Source organism: Cornus florida, unplaced genomic scaffold (genome assembly GCF_030987335.1).
Source record: "Cornus florida cultivar Cherokee Brave unplaced genomic scaffold, ASM3098733v1 CherokeeBrave_3.0.0_Hap2_Chr02, whole genome shotgun sequence".
Lineage (NCBI taxonomy): Eukaryota > Viridiplantae > Streptophyta > Magnoliopsida > Cornales > Cornaceae > Cornus > Cornus florida.
Genome location: NW_026775572.1, coordinates 64864349 through 64889748, shown reverse-complemented (window position 1 = coordinate 64889748; position 25400 = coordinate 64864349). Strand labels below are relative to the sequence as shown.

The window sequence follows — 25400 nt, the reverse complement described above, 5'->3', positions numbered from 1 at the left end:
TTGTGTTAGGGATTGTTTGGCAACCGTTTTTGCTTCGACCTAAAACAGAAGCAATATTTATGCTTTAGAGTGTATTCAATATTATTTCGAAGCTTGTTTGGTAATGTAAATTTGCTGCAAAATTATTTGAAGCAAAAATATGAATGCATATTTGGTAAAAATTGTTGTAAGTTTGAAAAAATTGAATGACTCGTTAAAAATGTCATTTTAGATTTTTTTTTTTTTTGAACAGTGCTTCGCTACAGTGTGGAAGCAAACAAAAGCATCATTTTTATGCATCTGATTTTTGCCTTAATTTTGGAAGCGCTTCAGTACTATTCAAATGACAGCAAACGTTAACAAACATGTTTCGTGCTTTTGCTTCGCTACAATACACTAGCAAAAGCAAAAAAAATGAAGCAAAAATATTAGCCAAACGGCCCCTTAGTTATGAGGTTTTATGATTCAAGAACGGAAGGTTAACAGAAAAGACAAATGGGTATATAGGTCGATGAGATTTGATGTTTATAAGTTAAATTTTGATCGGAGTAAGTTGGAACCTATGGAATGCCTTGGTGATCGGGCATTGTTTGTAAGGGTGTAATCACTCATTTCCAGAGCTAAAGGAAAATTCCATATACTTTACAGATGATTATATTTTATACGCCTAGGCATGTATATACGTAGGCCAAAATAATATCATCTTTCACTTGAAAGATAACAACATCACACCCTATTATCATTTGTATGTTTATCTTCTCCCAACTTAACTTTATGGAATTGGGAATTAAGGTATTTTTTGTGCTAATTTTGTTTAAAATTTTCATTAGTCTAAACTATAGCTATTTTGGCAATATTGACCGGAAGATAAAAAAAGAGAATAATAAGTACTTAGGTTATAAAGAAGAGACAGAGAGAAAAGAACGAAATTAATTTTTACCTTAGTTCTCATTTATTTACTTGTACCTTGTGCTGAAATTAGGGCTGTAAGTTAAGCAGTCCCAACCTAGCCCAGTCCCAATCCAACCTCAAACCAAAATCGAGTTAGATTGGCTAGCCCGAATTGTACCCAACATGGGTTATGGCCATAAATTAACCTGAATATTTTGGGAGGGTCGGGCCAGGTTTCACGAGTTGAGTTTTTTTTTTTTTTTTTCGAAAACTTTCAAAGAGAGGATTATTGAATTCATGGTGGTTATAAGATTGAATATATCTAAAGGAATTGAAATTGCAGTAATATATATATCTAGAAAATTAATCACAAAATCAGAAAGGTAATAATATGACAAATTCTCATGCTTTAAGTTATAATTAACCTCCAAGAAAATAATATGTATATATATATATATATATATATATATATAGTTGATAAGTATATTTTGGGCACTGATAAATATATCCAAAGGCACTTTATACTTAAAAAAAATATATAGTTGATAAATATAAAAATAAAAACCTTAGAATTCAAATGGTTATCGATCATTCAGTCAATTCAAATATTGATGATTTGGGACGCAATATCGAGAAAGAGACCACTACAAAAGACTTCTTTTATGAAGGAGTCAGTGGTTTAGTGGTGAGTTTTGGTTTTTCAGAAGGGTCATTTGTGAAGGAAATTAGGGTTACGATTCTTGAGCGAAGACGAAATCTAATATTAGGGTTAGAATTCTTTGGGGAGGAAATTAGGGTTACGGTTCTTGAGGGAAGACAAAATCTAAGGTTAGGGTTAGAGTTTGAGGGATGAGGTCATGAGGAATGGGGAAGAAGACAGAGGGGAAACTAAAGCCAATGGAAGAGGAGAAGAAGTGCAGGCGGTGACAGTAACAAAGGGGACGGCGGCTTCGGCGGTAGTAGTGGGGAAATATGTCCTCTCACAAAAAATTGGGTTGGGCTCGGGTTGACCATGTTCCAACCTAAGACCAACCCGAAAATAGGCCCAGGTTGAAATGTGTCAACCCAAAGCCAACCCAATTTGTTGGTGAAGCCCAAGCCGAAAAATCTCGGGTTGGGCTGGGCCGACCTGTCCCAAGTTACACCCCTAGAACATTCCAACATTGTGATAGAAATAAATAGGTAAAAGTTTTGCAATGTTACAATTTTTATTTTTTACTTGTACCTTGTGCTAAAATTAGGGCTGTAAGTTAGGCAGTCCCAACCTAGCCCAATCCCAATCCAACCTCAACCCAAAATCGAGTTGGATTGGCTAGCCCAAATTGTACCCAACATGGGTTATGGCTATAAACCGACCTGAATATTTTGGGAGGGTCGGGCCGGGTTTCACTGGTTGAGTTTTTTTTTTTTTTTTTCGAAAACTTTCAAAGAGAGGATTATTGAATCCATGGTGGTTATAAGATTGAATATATCCAAAGGAATTGAAATTGCAGTAATATATATATCAAGAAAATTAATCACAAAATCAGAAAGGTAATAATATGACAAATTCTCATGCTTTTAAGTTATAATTAACCTCTAAGAAAATAATTATATATATATATATATATATATATATAGTTGATAAGTATATTTTGGGCAATGATAAGTATATCCAAAGGCACTTTATACTTAAAAAAAATATATAGTTGATAAGTATAAAAATAAAAACCTTAGAATTCAAATGGTTATCGATCATTCAGTCAATTCAAGTATTGATGATTTGGGACGCGATATCGAGAAAGAGACCACTACAAAAGACTTCTTTTATGAAAGAGTCAGTGGTTTAGTGGTGAGTTTTGGTTTTTCAGAAGGGTCATTTGTGAAGGAAATTAGGGTTACGATTCTTGAGCGAAGACGAAATCTAATGTTAGGGTTAGAGTTCTTTGGGGAGGAAATTAGGGTTACGGTTCTTGAGGGAAAACAAAATCTAAGGTTAGGGTTAGAGTTTGAGGGATGAGGTCATGAGGAATGGGGAAGAAGACAGAGGGAAAACTAAAGCCAATGAAAGAGGAGAAGAAGTGCAGGCGACGATAGCAACAGAGGGGACGGCGGCTTCGGCGGTAGTAGTGAGGAAATATATCCTCTCACAAAAAATTGGGTTGGGCTCGGGTTGACCATGTTCCAACCTAAGACCAACCCGAAAATAGGCCCATGTTGAAATGTGTCAACCCAAAGCCAACCCAATTTGTTGGTGAAGCCCAAGCCGAAAAATCTCGGGTTGGGCTGGGCCGACCCATCCCAAGTTACACCCCTAGAACATTCCAACATTGTAATAGAAATAAATAGGTAAAAGCTTTGCAATGTTACAATTTTTATTCCCCCCCCCCCCCCCCCAAAATAATATTACAAATTTACCTTCACTAAAAAATCTATATGTATATAGGTCTATGCTTCGCAAAACTAGAGCCATTTTATAGTAAGAAAGAAAAAAAAAATTGGCAATTAATTAACAATTATAAACATAATTTAAATATGTATAAATTACTTTATAAGCCTGACAAGGGTTTTTCTATTCTAACCAAGGGTGATGGGACCCACACCCCACCAGCCAAAACGACAAAATGAATTTTGAAGGATTAAATCATCTAATTACTTGATGGGTAATGCTAGAGCGGGGGTGTTCTCATAAGAGTACCTGTAAGCTCTCCATTTGTAGCCGTTGGATGAGATTTTCCTAGAGATTCAAAAAAAGCCAAACAAACGTCATCAGTTTCAACTCCTCCTCTCTCCCCTCTCATTTTCTAAAAAATCACTCTGCATAACTCTCTTTCCCCAATTTCTCTAACTCCAACTCCTTTGTCCTCCCCGAGTACATCGTCGTCAACTCGTCCTAAAACAGATAACTGAACAACCCAAACTTCTTCGACAACCATGATATCACCGCCTTCTTCTCCGTGTAGTCTTTGTTTGTCGTCAGTCCCGTCGCTCTTTGAATCGCCGTCGTTTGCTCACCGCTAAACAGTTCGTCAGCGATGTGTTTTAGTTTTGTTCCGCCAGCGCACAACCGCAACTTCACCACCGAATAGTCTGTGGTTGCGGCCGCCGTTGCCTAAACAGAGCAATCCAGTAGCTCTATCGCACAATGTCACTACTCTAATCATCCCCACTGAGCGTTGTAACATAGAAATCAAAACCCGCACGTTGTTGTTGACTGCTCCGAATTATCTAGTTGCGATGTCATAGGCATACGCCGCCTCTTCTGCCGTGTCGAAGCAAACGCGTATTTTTTTGCCCATACTACACCGGTGCTCTGATATCTGATTTCGCCTGTGTAACGACCCCAAGGCCTCTTCCTGATGACTCCGTAAAGACTGTAACGCGATTTCATGCCATTAAATCTGTCTTCGCCTCCATTAATGGCGGTGTTCGGTTTCTGCCTTGGCACCGTTTCCAAATACTTTATGAAAACAATCTGGTGAAGGTGCAAGAACGATCAATGATGGGTAAAGGTGCAAGAATGATCAATGAAGGGCCGAATCGAACTTAATCTTTAGAGAGCTTCTACTTCTAGACCTTAAGAGCTCCGACAAAACCAATAAGCTTCAACTGTGAACATTGACCCAGAGGAAAAGAGAGAGTTGTGCAAGTTACAGAGTTATTTTTGACAGAGAGAGTTATGCAGGTTGTAGAGTGATTTTTCACAGAGAGAAGAAGAGTTGAAATTAACGGCGTTTGTTTGGTTTTTTTGAATCTCTAGGAAACCTCATCCAACGGCTGCAAATGGAGAGCTCGTGGGTACTCTTATGAGAGCGCCCCACTCTAGCATTACCCTTATTTGATTCATTGTTTTTCAAAAAAATTTCATTAGTGATATATATATATATATATATATATATATATATATATATATATATATCAAACAGTTATTACACCAACTATATTTTATGGATCAGAATGTTAAGCGGTGAAAAAGATACAAAAACAATGAATCTATGTAACAAAAATGTGGATACTACGTTGCATGATAGAAATAATTAAAAATAAATAAAATTGAAAGATTAATAATGAACTTATGAAGAGAATTCTAAATATAACTCTTATAAATAATAAAATGAAATAAAATGTCTTTAGATTGTATGACTATATTATTGTAAACTTGATGATGCACTAGTTAGAAGAGGAAAAGTTAATTTGTATAAAGGGTAAGTATCAAGAAAGGCCAATCAAAATATAGTAATAAAAAAATAATAATTTTAAAAATTAAATTTAAAATAAGACACGACTAAAACAGAGTGAATAATTGAAAAATACTCCCTATATGATAAATGTAATTGTAAAAAATGAGTAATTTTGGAATAGTCTCAATTTTTATTATTTTGACAATATATATATATATATATATATAGCTAACAGAATGTTAGAATCTTTATAGTACAGCTCATTCCTTTTCACGCATTCCCACAGTACGCATTACTAACACACTTTCTCTGTCTCTATAAAGTTACATACTCATACTCAAGAGCTAATCGCTATCGTCTCGCTTAAGGTTTTTAGTGTTGAAAAACTCTCTCCAAAACTATGCCGAAGTCAGCAATAGAAATCGCTCATAGTGTTTTTGGAGCTTTAGGTAGGTACATTTTTTATTTTATTATTATTATTATTTTGGCTATTTAGTTTGATATAATGTGCATGATCCATACTCTGTATATACATACACACTATAGATATATATGTAAGGAACTTGTGATTTTTATAAATTGTTTATAATGAACATTGATTTGTGATATTTGTTAGCTATATATATATAATATGGTGATCGATCACCTTGTCCAATATACAGTTTTGTAACGCTGTTTTGACTAATTTCGAGACCGAATCTCGAAATTGTTATTAGACACAAAAACGATGGTCTTAGAGTCGTCTTTTCACAGCTACTGACTTTTCCCAATTTGGAGTTTCGAGTAAAAAGTTATGCACAAAATACTGAAGCAGGTACAAAATCCTTTAAGGGTGCTCAAGCACACTTTTCATATTTTGCCTATTGGACTTCCGAATAATCCCGAGAGGTCCAAAACACCTCCAAAAGCCTCGGGAATATTGCTTCATGCTTAAAAATCATGATTTTTAGATAAATCGTTTCCACTGTTGTTATATATAAGGGTTTTAAAATATTTATTCAGCCCTATCGAATAACAACTCTTAGAAGAGGTAAAGTGCTCTAATGTTTTGTAAGAAATTCTCAAAGGTTTTAATGATCTTATCCAATGTCTTAGAAAATTCTCAAAGGTTCTAATGACCTGGAGAGACAGCCAATACAGGTTTTCGTGCCTCGTTTTTGAAATGTGAAACATTCAACCTTTGAAATTAATAAATAAGATTTTAGATACTTCTTGATTATGCAGACATAGAGTTATGAATATTTTGGCATGTTAACGATAATTCATATAATCTTTCCCGCGGAAACAATCTTGCCAAAGGGTAAAATTATTCAACATTAAAATATATAATTTCAGTGTACATATAAATATAAAAATAATAAGGTAGAAGAACCTATACAAAAAATTGTATTATCCATCAATAATCTAAATGAGCCTACTTGTATTATCATGAATAATACCACAAGACCAAGATATTTTTCAAATTCTGAACTTAAAGATATATTACTCTTCATGTTAGTCAGCTGTGATATTATAAAAATTATGTGATAATTATTCTAATTAAAACGTGGGTTAGTGGGTCAAAAAGTAAAACAAGATAAATTATTTAAATACAATTTGCAACATTTAACATTTATTGAACAGATTATGATCGATCACCCTATCCAACACATAGTTTTGTAATATTGTTTTGACCTATTTCGAGTCTGAATATCAAAATTTCTATTAGACACAAAAAACAACATTCTTCGAGTCTTCTTTCCATAGCCGCCGAGATTGCCCAATTTGGAGTTTCGAGTAAAAAGTTATGCACAATATACTGAAGCAGATATAGAATCTTTCAAGGGTGCTCAAGCACATTTTTCATATTTTGTTTGATAGACTTCTGAATCATTTCGAGAGGTCCAAAACACCTCCAAAAGTCTCGAAAACATTGCTTCATGCTTAAAAATCATAATTTATAGAGAAGTCGTCCCTAGTGTTGTTATATATAAGGGTTTTAAACCTTTATTCAGCCCTATCGAATGACAACTCTCAGAAGGAGTAATGCGCTTTAAAGTTTTGCAGAAAATTCTCAAAGGTTCTATTGATCTTATCTAATATCTTAGGAAATTTTCAAAGGCTCTAATGACCTAGAAAGACAGTCAATACAGGTTTTCGATTCTCGTTTTTGAAATGTGAATCATTCAGCTTTAGAATTATATAAGGGTTCCAACTCCAAAATACAAACCAGACAAGAAGTAATTGATGATCACGCTCGTATGGAGAGTAAACTCAAGGAACATGTCAAGAGAGAAGGTTTCAGAAATGTTCTCTGTTCTTCAATCCGTCATCCCCAATCCCAACCCTAAGGTAATTCAATTCTATTTACACGCACATACATATATGTTTATATCTATACGAACACATGTATATACATAATTTTGGTGAATTAAATGTTATACACACACACACACACATATATCGAGATGTTCTCTGCTCTTCAAATTGGATTTTCTCAAATACTATTCATCGATGAAGTTGCCAAGGAAAATATAATAATAAATAAAGAAAAATCTATAATGAAGGACCTTCATTGTAAGTTAATGCACTCATCTATTCATAAGATTCAAGAGAATTAAGAAGCTATCAACATAAAATAGACCTCCCAAAGCCAAAAAGATCTAAAAGTCTTGGTATAATACATACCTTGAGATATGAGCTATAACCCCGCTGAACTACACTCTAAAAATTAATTTCACTAACCTTTCTTGCGACAAGAAGATCAAGACTTCAATCTATGTAACAATCATCATAAATGCCTGGAAATTCAAGATTAAAAGGTTAAATTGATTTCATTTAGATAAGGAATTCAAATGTAAACCCAGAAATTATCATCGTAGACATTAAATCCAGAGGTAATTAAAAGTAACTGTTCACAAGCTGCTACATGTGGGTGACCATAATTATAACAACACAATTAATATATTATAAATTTACAACATATATCAAATACTTAAAGATATAACAAACGGTTAATCCAAGCACTACATGATGTAGTTGATTCATGTTCTAGACCATCAAAGTAGGCCTGCAAAAGTCACCATTCTAAAGATTAAAATATAATTTTCTATGAAAAAGATAATAAATCAATATAATCATGACCAAAGAAAATGAAGATATGTGGTGTCTCATTTGTTTATTAAGAACTATGTGCAAAAATTGCTTCACATCCAACATCCAGAAAATAAATTGTCTATTAAATTTGAGTCTCTATAACATCATCATCTTAAGCAATAAAAAACCAACGAAAATTTAAGGAATTAAGTACCAAACTCAATATCTGCGTAGATCCTTACTTCTTATCTATATAGATAGACTAACATAGTGATGTAAGATTTATCAAACTCTAACCCTTTTTCTTCAAACAATAAAAAATATAGATAGAGAAAAATGACAATTATAATCCATCAAAAGATATATATATATATGGAAATAAATATATAGAGAAATTGAAAATGAAAATAACCATGAGAGAGTATAAGATATCAAAGTTTGACGGAGAGTCATCACAACATTGCTGGAAATGTGAGGTGATGTCCGGATTGGAAACGAGGATTTAGAAAGAGAGAAAAATAAAAAAATGAGGAGGAAAAAATGGAACGTTAGGAGAATCTTTGTGATCCTTCCTAATTAAAGAATAAATTATTTTTTAATCATTATGAACTTTAATAAGATTTTTTATATAAAATAAATAAAAAAATGTTAAGAAAACCAATCAAAAGATATATATATATATATAAACATATAGAGAAATTGAAAAGAAACAGAAAAAATTGAAAATGAAAATAACCTTGAGAGAGTGTAAGATATCAAAGCTTGAGGGAGAGAGTCATCACAACGTTGCTGGAAAGGTAAGGCGATGTCTGGAATGGAAAAAATGATTAAAATGAGGAGGAATAAATGGAACATTGGGAGGCTCTTTGTGATCCTTCCTAATTAAAGAATAAATCATTTATAAAATCATGATGAACTTTAACAAGATTTTATATATAAAAAAAAAAAAATTTAAAAAATGTTAAGAAAATTTTTACACTTTTAGAATAGTATAGATATGATTGCATCTGTAAGTTACTAAAACCTTATTTACAGAGTCACGATAATTTCAATCTTCAACGATCAAGCCATCAAGCAATTCAAGCCGTACTTGTATCTGGTGACTGCAATGAATTGTGCATTTTGGCTGTTTTACGCCGGTGATGCAATATATTCCGTGCTACTTGATGAGGCCGATTGGTTTATCCTGGTATATACATTGGATTCCATTTTGTATTGGTTTTTGATTGATCACCCTAAATATTGCTCGATCACCATGAATAGGGTAATCGATCACCCTATCCAACATGTAATTTTGTAACGCTGTTTTGACCTATTTCGACTCCAAATCTCGAAATTGATATTAGAGACAAAAATGACGGTCTTCGAGTCTTCTTCTTATAGTCGTTGAGTTTGCGCAATTTGGAGTTTCAAGTAAAAAGTTAAGCCTAAAATACTGAAGCAGATACAGAATCCTTCAAGGCGCTCAAGCATACTTTTCATATTTTGCCTATTGGATTTCTGAATCATCCTGAGAGGTCCAAAACGCCTCCAAAATCCTCAGGAACATTGCTTCATGCTCAAAAATCATGATTTGATCAACTTTTTTCGGGAAATCACCTACAAAAGCAAATAAACTAAAATCAGTATAAAATCAAATAAAAGTATCGCTTACGGTCTCAACATATGCACTTTGAAGGGCTTGAATATATTCAGTACTTATCAGTTTTCAAATTCAGTGATATAGTAGTGTAGTGAAGCTACTAGAAGTAAGATCAACTTTCAATGTAGATTCTAATTCGTTACGTGGGGTTATTATTACGGTCCTCTATAGAAAGAACCCACACACACAACATGCATATTCACCGATTCTTTCTCTCTTTTCTAACTTTTCTCTCTCCTGAAAATGAAGCCGTATGAGATCGTAGGAATTACACGTATATTTTCTCTATGTTATATATATAATTATTTCAATTCTAGAGGTGTTCATGTGTTTGTACAGATCTAAATATTAAATCGTTTGTTTAGTACAATGAATTGATTTACTTAATAATGAATGAATTCATTATTTGCGATTATATATGATTCTCATTTCAAAGCTAGTTGGTGTTTTAGTGATGTGTGTGTATAATATATGGTAAATCGATGTACTTCAATATGATATTTTAGTATTTTAATGTCATTTCACCATTCTGATGATTGATACCCTCTCAATGTTCTTTGTTTATGCGCGCGTGTGTATATATATATATAATGAGTCAATTACTTAAAATTCTTAGTGCGATATGAATAATTTATGAGGTCAATTTACTGTTTAATTGTCATTTCACATTTGATTAAATAAGTCAATTGTTTACTGTGCATAGTAACTGTGGTATGATTTTAACTGTCAAATCTATTATTTAATTTGGTAAACTATTGATAATGATTTTTAGAAAGAGTTGTTACTTTTCAGTTGGTCTGATTAATTGTTCGAATGACTTGTGCTTCTACTGTATAATGATTTTGACTTTGATGTATATTTTTGTAGGGAACGTCACATCAACCATTCTCTTCCTTGCGCTAATGTATTTAACCTCTATTTTTTTCATTCTTTATGAAATGACATTTTTATATGTATGTACTTCTATATATATATGCCAGCATCTGTAAGTTATTGAAACGTTATTTGCAGAGTCACAATTATTTCAATCTTTAGTGATCAAGCCACCAAGCAATTCAAGTTGTACTTGTATCGGGCGACTGCAATGAATTGTACATTTTGACTGTTGTACGCCAGTGATGGGGGTATATTTTGTGCTGCTTGATGAGGTCGATTGGTTTATCCTGGTTTATACATTAGATTCTATTTTTGTATTCGTTTTCAAATTACGTCATATAATGTAGTGAAGCTACTAAAAGTAAGCTCGACTTTCAATGTAGATTCTAGTTCATTACGCGGGGTTGTTATTACGGTCCTCTATAGAAAGAATCCACACACACAACATGCATATTCTCCCATTCTCTCTCTCTCTTTATGACTTCTCTTTCTTCCTGAAGATGACGCCGTATGAGATTGTAGAAATTACAGGTCTATTATCTCTGTGTGTATATATATAGATATAATCTTTTCAATGCTAGAGGTGTTCATGTATTTGTACATATCTAAATATTAAATCGTTTATTTAATACAGTGAATTGATTTACTTAATAATGAAGGGATCCATTATTTGCAATTATATATGATTCTCACTCTGTTTTCTCAGTATACAGAATCATTTCAAAGCTACTAGGTGTTCTAGTGATGTGTGTGTATAATATATGGTGAATCGATGTACTTTAATATGATATTTTAATATTTTAAAGTCATTTTACCATTTTGATGATTGATGCCATTACAATGTTCTTTGTCCATGTGTGTGTATATATATATATATTTATATAATGAACCAATTACTCAAATTCTTAGTGTGATATGTATAATTTATGATGTAATCTACTGTTTACTTATCGTTTCACGTTTGATTAAATAACTCAAATGTTTACTGTGTATAGTAACTGTGATATGATTTTAACTGTCAAATTTATTATTTAATTTGGTAAACTGTTGATAATGATTTTTAGATAGAGTTGCTACTTTTCAACTGGTCTGATTAATTGTTCGATTCACTTGTGCTTCTACTATATAACGATTTTTACATTGATGTATATTTTTGCAGGAAACATCACATCTTTCCTTCTCTTCCTTGCGCCAATGTATATGACCTCTTTTTTTTTTTCATTATTTACGAATGGACTTTTTTATATGTATGTACCTCTCTATATATACATGATTGCATCTGTAAGTTACTGAAACGTTATTTGCAGAGTCGCAATGATTTCAATCTCCAGTGATCAAGCCGTCAAGCAATTCAAGTCCTACTTTTATCTGGCGACTGCAATGAATTGTATATTTTGGATGTTATACAACAGTGATGAGGTATATTCTGTGTTGCTTAATGAATTTGATTGGTTTATTTTGGTATATACATTGGATTCTATTTTGTATTAGTTTTTGATCGATCACCCTAAACAGTGTTCGATCACCATGAATAGGGTGATCGATCACCCTATCCAACATGCAGTTTTGTAACGCTATTTTGACTTATTTTGATTCCGAATCTTGAAATTGCTATTAGACACAAAAACGACAGTTGTCGTGTCTTCTTTCTATAGCCGCTTATTTTACCCAATTTGAAGCTTTAAGTAAAAAGTTATGCCCAAAATAATGAAGCAGGTCCAGAATACTTCAAGGGTGCTTAAGCACACTTTTCATTTTTTGCCTATTGGACTTTTGAATCATCTTGCGAGATCCAAAACACCTCCAAAAATCAATCACCATCACTTTCCATCTTCATGTACACCAAATTTAGCCATGACATTTTTGCCTCTACCGTGTGAACTGTAATTATGTGTGTAATTAGTCTCTTAACTTGTTATGCACCTGTCATGTGACTTCAATAGGGTCATTTAAACAAACACTCATGGACAATAAAAGTGAAATGTTAAGTTCACGTGGGTCTTAATGGAGAATGTATTCGGTATGCCTGGTGCACTTTGTACCAATCTGTCAGAGCTGTTTGTTTCGTGTGTGTTATGCACGCGTCACGTGTATTGTGCACGGATGATTCTGATGTGTCCGGTGTACAATGCATAGGGCACGCCAAATACCTTTTCCTCCTTAGTGGGAATTGAAATACTCATCTTCTTTATTGAAGTATACTTGTTAATAATCTATTTCTTTTTTGTCACACAAGGACATCTATATTGTCCCTTTCAAAATAAGATTAAATATTATCAAAGTAACATAATTATTGTTCGGTTGAAATGGAATTAGGGAACTAGTATGAGTTGTAAATGCGAAATTACAGTACTAGTCCATGTTAACCACCACTTATCATGAGTGAATTAGTACACATTTCAGTTACTCCTATAATTATAAGGATGACATAAAGTTTGCTTTATAACCTTAATTATTGACAAAATGTATAAAACTTCCTTGACCTTTTTTAGGTTTGTTGTAAAGGTATTCTTAAAAATAGCTAAAACTCACAACAAAAAGTTAAAATTGACAAGTTTTATACATTATCAATCAGTAAACATGAGAGTAAACATGGTATGGTATTAAAACGTCTTCTGTATCATATCTCTCTTTGTTTCATGCTTTCTCTCTGCATACTATCAATCTTCTTCTTGTTTCAACATTCTCTTTAGGCTTTGAAAGATGGCGAGCTCAACTATTGAAACAACACACAAAGTGGTTGGTGCTTTTAGTATGTACATAGTGCATACCATATAGATCCACATTAGTTACACACACACACACACACACACATATATATACTATGATGTGCACATGGTATAGTTTTATAATTCTATTTTGTTATCGATTTTTTACGTGAAATGTGTGTTATATATCTTGCATTTAATTTTTTTTTTTTTTTTTTGGAGTTAATATTTGTGCTCCAACAAAATACTATAATAAAAAGACAACAATTTTTTATGACAAAATTATTTAGAGTATGGATCCTTCCAATTGCCATTATTATTATTATTATTATTATTATTTTTTTATTTTTTTTTTTTTTTTTTTGCAGGGTACATTGCATTTTGTCTCCTTTTCGTCTCGCTTGGGTAACTTCTCAATATCTCTCTTTCAACTGCTATATTGATTTTATATTAATTTCTTTTCATACAAATTGATGATTATGAATGGAAATTCAAATTAAGGTGTAATTAACTAATTTAATGTACATGGATATATATATATATACAGAAAAATCATGCGGGGCGTAGTAAAAAAGAAAGTAGCAATCCAACAATTGAGCACACTTCCTTATCTAGGAGTTTGGCTGAATTGCGCATTGTGGACAGTGTATTCACTACCCTGGGTTCATCTTCATTGGGGATTATTTGTTATCTATGTATGTGGTGTAGTATTGGAAACAGGCTTTCTGTATGTGTTTGCTAAGTATGATACTAAAAGATGAGCATATTAATTGATTGAAATTTATCATATTTATAACATATATTTTTCTCTTTAGCTTCATTATCTGTTTGTATTTCATTTTCAGGGGAGAGTTATAATATGGGGTTGCTCCTTATTGCTTCTCGTGATCATTATTACTATTATAGCAATAATTGGTTCTCATTCTCACGAGAATGGAACCCAATTGGTTAGGATTTGTTGATGTGCTTCTGGGATTTGTTGCCGTGCAAGTTGGGCTGACCCAACCCAGTCCCAACTCAACCTTAACCCGAAATTGGGTTAGGTTGGGCAGCCTGAATTTTACATAAAATGAGTTATGGACATAACCCAACCCGAATATTTTGAGCGAGTTTCACGGGTCTTTCTTCTTTTCTTTTTCTTTTTTTTTATTTACAAATATGCAAATTACAATTTTCTTTTCCATGTTTGAAAACATGAAAATTTTATTATAGTTGTGCGCGCGAGGATTTGAACCCTCGAAGGCCGGTTTTTTATTGCAACATGCAACTGTAGATGAATGTGAAATTACTGTTAACTGTGGAAATAATGTTTATAAATACTTTTCCCAAATCCTTATTCATCATCGAATCAAAACCTTTATCCTATACAAACACCATAATATAAAATTGATAAAATTATTGTATTTTTTTACTGATAAAATTAATTTTTTATTTGTGAACGGGTCAACCTGATTGTTTTTGACCCATTCAAAAAAAAAAAAAAAAAAAAAATTCTTACGCAGAAATATGAAAAAGAAATGATTCATTAACAACACCTATACAAAAAAGGCTTAGAGGAAATAAATTGATCATAAACAGAAAATGAAAAAGAAACTGTAAAATATCGATTATTTAGAGAAATTTTTAATTCATTAATAATTTTTTTTTCGAAAGGGTTATTAATTTTTAATGTACTTCCAATTATAATTTTGTTTTTATTAATACAAAAAAATAAAATTGACCTAATTTTATTGTAAATATAAAAATAAAAAGCTTTTTCTTTTTATTTGTTATTAAATAAAAATTTATTTAATAACAAATAAGGTCAATTTTATTCAGAAAACCCTAAAACAAAATGCTGCCGGAGGCCCGGAACCGCGACCCAAAGGGTCCCTTCCTTGTTCATGTGTGTATGTATATATATCTAACAATGAAAAATGTTTTGAAAGGCCCGCAACAGCGACCCAAAGGCCCGAAACCGCAACCCAAAGGGCCTCAAATTTTGAGATTGACTATTTTTAGATCAATTAAGATATTAAATGTGCGGAGACTATTGAAAATAGTTCCTTAAAAACAATGAAAAATGTTTTGAAAAACAGTTTTTTACCTATTTTGATGTTTATTTTGAAGGTTTTTCCTTTGTAAATATTGTTTGAAGACGTCCATTTTTGGAGATTTTTGTCCTCTTTAAATCTATCTCAATGTGTTGGGAAAAAATAAAATTAAAAAACTCCTACTTCTTTTCGGGTAATACGAGTATCTAACAGAATGTGTTGCTTATTGTGTGGTGTAGATCATTTTGAATTTATGGCATGGAGTCGGAATAATTCAGTAAGAAGCTTCTCTCTCTAGGAACGCTTTTAGTTGTTTCTTCCCTTGTTTTTCCTTTTGAGAGTGAAGGAACTCTTCTTTTTAGTCATCTTCACAAATTTCAATTACTTTATTTTATTTTAAAACATATGGAACTGTGTAATAATCAAGTATGTGTTTTAACCAAATTATCTCAATTGATCACAAATTTTCAAATTTTTTTAAGTTTGGTAACCATTCATTTTTTTTTCTCGCTATAAGCAATTTGTCAAGTTTGGTAACCATTAAATTTATCTCACTATAAAGCAATTTATTTATTTTTTTATCATTAAAATCTACTTTTTTTTTGCCTAATAAAAATGATAAATTTTTACCTGCGAGAAGGGCTTGCTTGATCTGTAACTCTGAAAACAATTCTCAATAATTCAGGACTTTTAATAACTAAGAGCTTGCTTGGTTTGTACCTCTAGAGCATAATTTTCAGAAAACAATAAAATACAATTATTTGAATACAAACATTTTTATTACTGAATTTTCATAAAACAGTTTTCAAAGATGAACCAAACAAAGTTACAAACCATGAAAGTTTTTCTCCTTGTAGCATCTCCTCTCATGTATAGGTACCGTACAACTGGATCTTTATCCGTCAAACAATCAAAGCAACACAATAGCAGAAATTTTAACTAAAACTGGAAACATATTCAAAGTAAAATTGGTGAAAAATAAAATGAAAATTGGTTAATCTTCAAATTAGTGAAAATCAAAATAGTTAAAAATAGTGAAAAATCAAAATAGTTAAAAATAGTGAAAATTCTTAAGTACGGTTTCGAATCAAGTGTCGGGTATCGGTTATTTACTGAAAACGGTGTTGTAACACACTGAATATTTCAAACTAAATAGTCTGATTTTGACGCAAAATTAGTGACAATTCAAAGTACAATTGAAAATGTTGTGAAATGAAACTCCAATCAATAACTGGTGCAATCCCAAAAATATCAACGGTTCAGAATCAACTGAATCAGGAAACATAAATTAATCCAAGACATCTTTAAACTCTCAGTTGATAATAAACAGAATTTTAAAGTACCTGTTCCCTCGATAGACATATATAATTCAGATACTTCAATATAAAAACATTAACTTAAGAGAAAACAAAAATAATTGAGTGCAAAAGATGAGAATTGATGAGAATTTCTTCCAATATTATCAATTCACTACTGCCCTCTCTACAAAAATATTAGATATATAATCAGTATGGCGTACTAACAAATAACAGTGATGGCCCAAACCGGTCAAAAAAAGGCTCCCGTGGGGTGTAGTGTAGCATTACCTTTTTATGTCTTGGAGGAGGAGAAAGAATCGAATCGAACCGAACCGAAACCATGAGTGACATACAATCTTGATCACATTTGTCAGCTTTGAGCACCAGCAGAGGCAAGGGCGACAAACTAAACCGCACTTTTCTTGTTCCTGAAGTTCTCCTTCAGCAATGCAAACTTCTTCCTGCACTGATTAACAGTCTTCCCGGGAACTGCGGTTGCAACACGTTCCCAACGTTGACTGGTTTCCTTTGGGAAGGTTTTTAGAGCTTGAACCAGTGCTTTCTCTTGAACAGCAGACCACACGTCTTGGTCTGAACTCAAAGAAACCCCATTTGCAGCAGCTGCGGTTGCATCCTCCGAGTTTTGGCTCTTTGCACTTTGACTGGAAGACTCCTTCACATCATCCGCCTTAGCAGCAGTATCGCTTTCAGGCTCATTACTCGTGGACACCCCTTTTACTTCCTCTCTAGTTGTAAGAGGAGATGCGATGGACACTGCCGGCTTTCTCTTCTCAAGGAATGAGTCGAAAGCTTTGGCGGAATCAGGCTTCTGGAGAAGAACCGTTTTGGTCGCCTTCAGAATCTCTTCAACCGACCTTCCCGTACCAATGTACTCTGAGATAACTTCCCACCTCCGTGAGGTTCCTTTAGGATATTTCTGCATCCCTTTTCTCAACATCTCAATCTCTTCTCTGGCCCAAGGTTTCTCCCTTTTCTCATAGCTGCTTAATTGAACACTTCCATTAACCTCTACAGAACCATTTTGCTTTGGATTTTTCTTCTCATCTAGTTTCTCCTCCTCGAAGTTTAGCTTACGTCCCAATGCTTCTCGGAGATATTTTGCTTGCTCTAGCCCTTCTTTTCCCTCAATCTTGGTGCATAAATTCCTCAGCTGCTCGATTTCAAATGACATGCAAAGACTTTCCACATCATCCTCAGTAAGATCAAGCAGATGCTTCGATACAACAGGTGCTGAAAGTGTCCGAAGACGGGTTCGCTCCTTGCGCAATAGCTTCTTCTCTTTCTCCTTCACCTTCTTCTGCTGTAAAGCAGCTTCAGCAGCTCGTTTTTCCTCCTCTTTTTTCCGCTGTATTTCCTCTTCGGCAGCACGTTTTTCCTCTTCTTCCTGTAACTTCTTTGCCAGATATTTGGCCTCCTTTTTCCTCTGCTTCTCAGCTTTCTCGTTCTCCTTTCTTTTTAGAATTCTAGGATCTCTTTTATAAGCACTGTCAACAAGAGCACGTACCCGTATGGATTCCTCCTTCCTAGCCTTCTCTGTTAGCTTAGCATTCTGTCTTTCCATCCATCTCTTGTGGTCACGGGATTCAGCTTGCTCAAGATCAAACTCATCTGCATGTGGGAACTCCCTCCAGCTTTTAAAGCTGTACCAAAAATTATAAAAACTATCCACTTCTTTTAGTGGAGTGCTCTCATCTCCTAAAGAAGGGACAGGTTGGTTAACTGACCATCGTCCATTCCTTGTAAATGCTGGACCAAATACCCTGAAGAATTCTTGTGGAGCACAGTCAGTGGGGATTTCATCATCAAATTCATCTGTGGAGTCATATATTCTCCTCCTCACAGGATCAATCAACACCTCGTATGCTTCTTGAATGGCCTTAAAATTATTCTCTATTTCATCTTTCTTTGCCTGTTTTGCAGCTTCTGTTTCCTCAGCAAGAAGAAGAGCAGCCTGTTTATCAGGATGATGCTTTAAAGCAGTCTCACGATAGCACTTCCTTATCTGTTCCTCAGTAGCAAGATACCTTAAATGGCTCAAACCCAATAAAGCGTAGTGATCCTGCTGCTGCCCTTCAGCACCAGATTTCTTTTTACCTTTGCTGCTATATGAATCTGATGATGGCATATATGTCTGCTCCTTAACGATGGGCACATTCTGCTCATCATCTTCATCTTCTTCCTCAGAACAACCAAGGAGCTTAAGAGCAGCAGAATGAAAAGAATGCCCAGCAGGTTCATATTTGAAACCTTTGATTGGAAGGCAATTCGAGGAAGCATAGATCGGCTCTCCATTTATAATCTCTTGCGAGTAGGTAATAAGCCGAATACTTGTCTGTTCAGTCATAATAATCTTTAAGGAGCTAGGAAGCCCGAAAAAGAAATACCAGAAAGTATGTTGATATCAGTTACCACCAACTGCTGCACTCCAGTTTGGCACCTTTTAAACTAGCTGTAACAATCTCCAACTGCACTTACTAAGCAAAAATATGAATCAGAACAGCTCATGTTAAGATGTTTTTACAGTCTACAGGTGATATAACATAAGATGCAAGACTTTCATCCATGGAGAAAAGAATATGTTAAACCACCACCCATAAGTAAAAGGCTTTTGATTAAGGTTTATTTTTACTCAAAACAGGGAACAGAAAAGACAAACAGGCAGTGTATACGTATATATATATGTATGATTGGTACGATAAATATATGAGAGATGCAAATACAGTCTATTTCTCCATCAAAATGAAAAATACAGCCAATTAAAGATGAAATAAAGAGCATATAGTGCTTGAATAGGTTACAGAATACAGAGCTGATATGCTGCAGAGAAATGCAGGGTTTGATGGACATGGGTTTTACTAATAGTTATAGTAATATAGTCTTACTAGACCAAGTTATACACTATTTTCAATTTTATAGTCATAGTCCTTGAAGGTTTAAGAGAAGCACAGAAAACTACACACAAATACATGCATGCAAGAAAAAAGTGATTCTCAAGTTAGTTGTAATGAAGGTTGGTGTACCCAACAGGTGATATCAGTGCGTGATACAAAATCCAAAACTCGGCATGTTTTCATGACACCTCTCTTCATTTAATGTTGTGTTTGGTAGAAGAGAATAGAGGAGGGATGGAGCAAGTTTCCATCATTTGGTACAAGGGAAAGTTAGAGAGAAGGGAAGGATGCATGGATCAGGCATCCCTCCAGACAAACCATTTTCATCCCTCAAAATATGGACGGAAGAGAGGATGGAAGAGAATGATAAGTATGGTATATTATGTAAATTGACGTTATTAACCCTCGTCAATTTTTGAAAAATTATATAATGAGGGTATGGTGTAAAAATATATTAAAATACTTCATTCCCTTCCCTCTTACCAAACAAGAGAAGGTGTCATATCCTTCTACTCCCTTCCTCTCAACCAAAGATAAAGAGAGAACACCTTCTCTTCCCTAGGGGTATTTCATTCCTTCCCATCTTCTCTTCCATCAATCTTTTTTTTTTGATAAGTAAAGATTGTATAAAGAGCATTCAAAAGGGGAACGCATGCCTCAAAAGCTACAAAAGGCCATATAGGGCTTCTAAACCCTCAACTAACCCAAAAGATCTACAAACTCCACTATGGATTTACAATCCCTTCCAGTATTGACACCTCATTTACCAAATGAATTATGAAGAATGAAAGTTAAAGCTTTGGATAAGCTCTCCCACCAGAAAACCCATTGTATAATGTATTATTTTAACAATTATAGTATTGACCTACATCATGCAGAACCATAAACTATTATTTACTGAACCCATTTTTATATATCAACACTCTTATCATGTTGCTCTAGTCTTCAATTTAGCCGGGAAGAGAGTCTAAACTCTCCATATGAAACAACAATTAGATTGAATCAACAAGCTGTTGAAACTATAACCGTAAGCACATTCACACAATTTATACTAACTTAACACTATCAAGGCAAATGCAAAACCCTGTGCAGTCCCTAGACTAATGGCAAGCAATAATAATAAAAGTTCACTGTTAACACCATCAAACACTGTTTCAGCAGGCAAGCACAAGAGTAAACAAACATAAAGGGCAGACTTGCCCAAGACCCAGAAGGTTAGGCACCAATATAAGAGAACTTCATAACTTCATCAGTACAAATAACTTCTCTGCTAATAACTCAACTTGTCCTAATACTGTTCGTGTAGAAACCTAGCCCCAGTACTGGAGTAAAGAGAAAATTATATAGGAGTTCAGTGCATGCAACCATCAATTTTAAAAGGATTACAAATTATCCCAGAAACTAAATCTCCCATATCAAATATTAAAATTTACTTTGAGGGGGGGAAAAAAAAAGAACCAAAAGGGTGAGCTCTCAGTCCAGAAATAAGAAATGTGAAAGAACATATTTAGAACCATATATTTTCCAGTAGGTAAACAAGACTAAGTAGAAATTTTAATTGACCTATTCAACTGGTACATGTTCATCAGGGAAGAAACGTTATAACCTCACTAAGCAATTTGGTGTTGACAACATGCAAGTCCTATAAGCTGGACATTTTGCCTATAAACTTTATTATTTGAGCTCATTTTAGGTCTTGGGCTAGATGCACTCCATTTGTTGGAGAGCTTCATTTAGTAACAGTGATTACAACATGATGGCATCGAGTGATAGTACCAGTGCCAACACAAAGGAAACATATATAGGTAGGACGCGATTATTATACCCCTACATTTGAACTAGTGAAGGGGAAGAGAGAGAATTAGGGGAAGGAAAAGAAAAATACTAATTTTGTCCTTAGCTTTATCCTACCAGAACCAAGATGGTTTGTTAGAGATTCAATTCTCACAATCATCTCCGTAAGAGATGAAAAACCTCAGCATAAATTTTCATGAATGGTTTATCACCAATGAGTTTTGTCACAAACATGTTAGGATTTCAACCCTCTGCAATACAGTCAATGGTTTATCACCAATGAGTTCTGTCACCAACATGTTAGGGTTTAAACCCTCGGCAACAGTCATTGTAAGAAATTACATGAGACCTTGATGATTGTGTTTGCTTTTATTTTTTATCAATGCAAAAAGTAACTTTATCAATATTTGTTCAATAATATATTTCTTCTTTATTTGTCTTTCAAACAAGTGCCCACACTTATTTCACAATCTTTGGCACTTTATCCATGTTCATGCATCCAAAATTTTAGGAACTAGTATAATTGAGACCAATACATGCTTTTGCATCTAAAATCCATACTAAGCCCAAGTAACACGGTACAAGTACAACATCTATATATATATATATATATATATATATATATATATATATATATCATCCCATTAATTCTCCCATTAATGGTATGGGTTAAAATATTGTGGGATGTCTCAAATCATAATATTAGTATTGGCTGATCCCTTATTCTCACGTTCATCTATACTACTACATCATGGGTGCTCGGTTTAACTTGACAAAAATAAGTAAATAAAGAAAAAAAAAAAAAAAGGAACGAACTCATGTTTCTTCTCTTTTCTTTTTAATAAGTAAGATTTCAATAAAGATGCTCAAAAAGGGAGCGCTTCCAAAAGGAATGAACTAGTGTTTCTTAAAAAACATCTACTTCATTCGCCTTAATAAAATGAGTGTTTGGGTTCTAAATGAAATGCTCTACAGAATATAAAAGAGAGTGAAAGTATGAGGAGAGTTATTTGGACAGATAAATGAGATGACCCGCAAAAGATAAACAACATGGGTTAAAATATTGCGGGATGTCTCAAATCATAATATTAGTATTGGCTGATCCCTTATTCTCACGTTCATCTATACTACTACATCATGGGTGCTCGGTTTAACTTGACAAAAAAAACTAAATAAAGAAAAAAAAAAAAAAAAAGGAACGAACTCATGTTTCTTATCTTTTCTTTTTAATAAGTAAGATTTCAATAAAGATGCTCAAAAAGGGAGCGCTTCGGAATGAACTAATGTTTCTTAAAAAACATCTACTTCATTCGCCTTAATAAAATGAGTGTTTGGGTTCTAAATGAAATGCTCTACAGAATATAAAAGAGAGTGAAAGTATGAGGAGAGTTATTTGGACAGATAAATGAGATGACCCGCAAAAGATAAACAACACAATCATACAAATGAAAATCTAACTCTTAGCCGAAGCCCTCTATAATAACCATTAGACTCCCATTACTCACAAAAACTGTAAACAACACATCTTTAATAACCATTACACAACACATCTTTTGGCAACAGATGGCATAAATGGGATTTGTGCAGGTGAAAAATGAGCAGCAACGCAGAGGTTACATGGGTTTCACGCAAGCCTAACAAGAGGAAGATCAAAAGATGTAGTAATCATTAAAAAGGGAAATAGTTCAATGAAACAACAAGAGAAGAACACCCATACAATTAACAACAGTCCAAGAACAGCTCCGAAAAATAATCCATCATAGATTGTTTACAGTAAAAAAACCTATAACCAACGGATCAAGCTGAAAAAGGAAAATCAAAAAGGAATAAACATCATATCTTCAGTATATTAATTTATTTGCTGCAGTGTTAGAAGGAAATCACCCCACTTCTTACCCAATTAACCAATAAGATGAAAGCTTGCATCAAAACAATAACAAGAAAACATTGTTAACCCTAACCCTAACCGTAACCGTAACCGTACGAGTCGGTGTATCCTATGGTCCTTGACTGACGATTGATCGACTGATTTGAGTGATAAGAACATCCAAAGCACAAAAAATGAAAGCTAATTTTAAGCATAAACACGATACGTATCTGAAAAATACATGAAATCAACTTAGAGATGAGATTGATTAATCGAGAAAAATACCTCTTTTTCCCTCTTACTCGGCTCGAATTCTTCTAATTGAACCTCAAACCAGCTGAATACATATGCATACGAAAACTGAAATGGATTTTGCCTCTCGGGTGCTCAAGAATCTCTCTGTTCGTGCAGAGAATGTATAGATATATATATATATAGGGTTTTCTCTGCACAGCAAGGGAAGAGCGAGAGAGAGAGAAGGGTGCACCCGGAACCAAACCCTATAATTATCTTATTTTATACTGCCACTAATACAATGCTTGTATGTATAGTTTAGCGATGAACGGTTGAGATTTGGTTCCAAAGGCTGCGATTTTGAGAAATGGGTCTGGTTGGCTTGGGCTGGTCTAATGCCTAGAACCAGAGTGTCTAGGCCTGCTGGCTACGGGCTTGCTAATTGTATTTGTAGCCCATAGATAGCAATCGACCTGTTCACTGTTTGGCGGCCATGCTCTTCCCAACTTCCGGCCCATTTTGCAACCATTTCGGTTTTAACTCGAAAACAAAAAATTTTGTTGTGAAATGTGATTATTTGAAACTAGAAACATTTTGGTAGCATAAAATTTGTTGCATTAATTTTAGAGGTAAAAACATTAAAACGTATTTGAAGACTTTATTTATTAACGAAAAACGTTTCTTATTTTCTGTCGTCAATCCCTAAAAAGGTAAAATGAAAACAAAAACAGCGTTCAATAATATGTTTTTTTTTTTTTTTTTTTTTCTATAACAAAAAACGTTTTTAATTTTTGTGAAAAAAAGATGAAACATGAAAAAGATGTTTCTTATGTTTTCGGCACTGTAGTGCAAAAACGTTTTCACTATTGTTACTACACGGGCACTATTCATTTCAAATAAAATTCATATTATTTATGTTATATACTAAGCTGCATTTTAAATGTTAATAAAAATATATTTTTTAATATACAATATATTAAATAGTGTACATTATTTTCTATTTGATAAAAATATATTTTAATATATAATATATTAAATAATAATGTAAATTATTTTTTGTGACAAAATCATACTTAATATAGAATATAATGTTATTAAATTATTATGAAGTAGATATTTTATATTATTATATACCATATCTATATTATATTATATGTAAATAGTAAATTATAATTAATTTACAATGTTATAACACAATATTTTATTACATATAAGATATGTTATTTAACATTTGTTATTCATAATAAATTACCATATGCTAAATATATTATATATCACATAATAAATGTATACATCATGCATATACATGTATTTATATATATAATTGGTGGGAGTGTTTTTGTCTTGGTATATCTAATTTTGTACTTATAATGTATTGGGAATTATTAAGATTGGTAATTTTAAATTGGATTTTATAGATTTATGACTTTTTGATACTAATGGAAGTAAGTGTCGTGCCTGAGTGGTCGGGCCCGTATCTGAGAGTCTGTGTTCAAGTCATCCCTCCTCCCCATCCCCTCTAATTACTAATCCCTAAAATTATTGCCATGAAAAAAATATATACAAATGAAAAAACTAAAATAAAAAATTTTAAGAATATTATGTACATTTTGTAACAAATATGTATTACTAAACATTATTGTTTTATGTTATCAAATTTGTGGCAACAACAAGTGTTAAAAATCATGTTTTTGCTTTCTTAAGACTGCAAAAACAGAAAACAAACACGTTACTAAAAGCACAGGTTACACTGTTGCAAAAAGTTTGGAAGGAAAAAATGAAAACGCGATTTTTTTTTTTTTTTTGGTTGTTGTTGTTGTTGTTACATTGAAAACATGTTTAATAGCGTTCAAGTTGCCAAAACAAAAAGAATTGGTAGCCAAAAATAAAAAACATGTCTGGTAATAATTATTTTCAATCTATTTTTATTT

At 33.2% G+C, this 25400-nt stretch overlaps 1 protein-coding gene across 2 annotated transcripts; it reads right to left on the bottom strand.

Annotated features, from left to right (window-relative positions):
• Nucleotides 1-16648: 16648 nt before the first annotated feature.
• On the bottom strand, nucleotides 16649-23738 carry LOC132295168 (uncharacterized). Of its 2 annotated transcripts, none has more exons than XM_059793317.1 (2): nucleotides 23521-23738; nucleotides 16649-19157 (listed from the first exon to the last, which is right to left on the bottom strand). In XM_059793317.1, exon 2 carries the CDS (start codon nucleotides 19025-19027, stop codon nucleotides 17069-17071), a length of 1959 nt encoding a protein of 652 aa, XP_059649300.1. In that variant the 5' UTR covers nucleotides 19028-19157; nucleotides 23521-23738; the 3' UTR covers nucleotides 16649-17068. The 2 variants fall into 2 exon arrangements, with proteins under 2 accessions (XP_059649300.1, XP_059649299.1); XM_059793316.1 differs by having other exon boundaries at nucleotides 16649-19148.
• Between the last annotated feature and the right edge of the window lie 1662 nt (nucleotides 23739-25400).

What these genes read in the sequence shown, in the direction of transcription:
- LOC132295168 (XM_059793317.1), bottom strand. Translation starts at nt 19,027, where the DNA reads ATGACTGAACAGACAAGTATTCGGCTTATTACCTACTCGCAAGAGATT.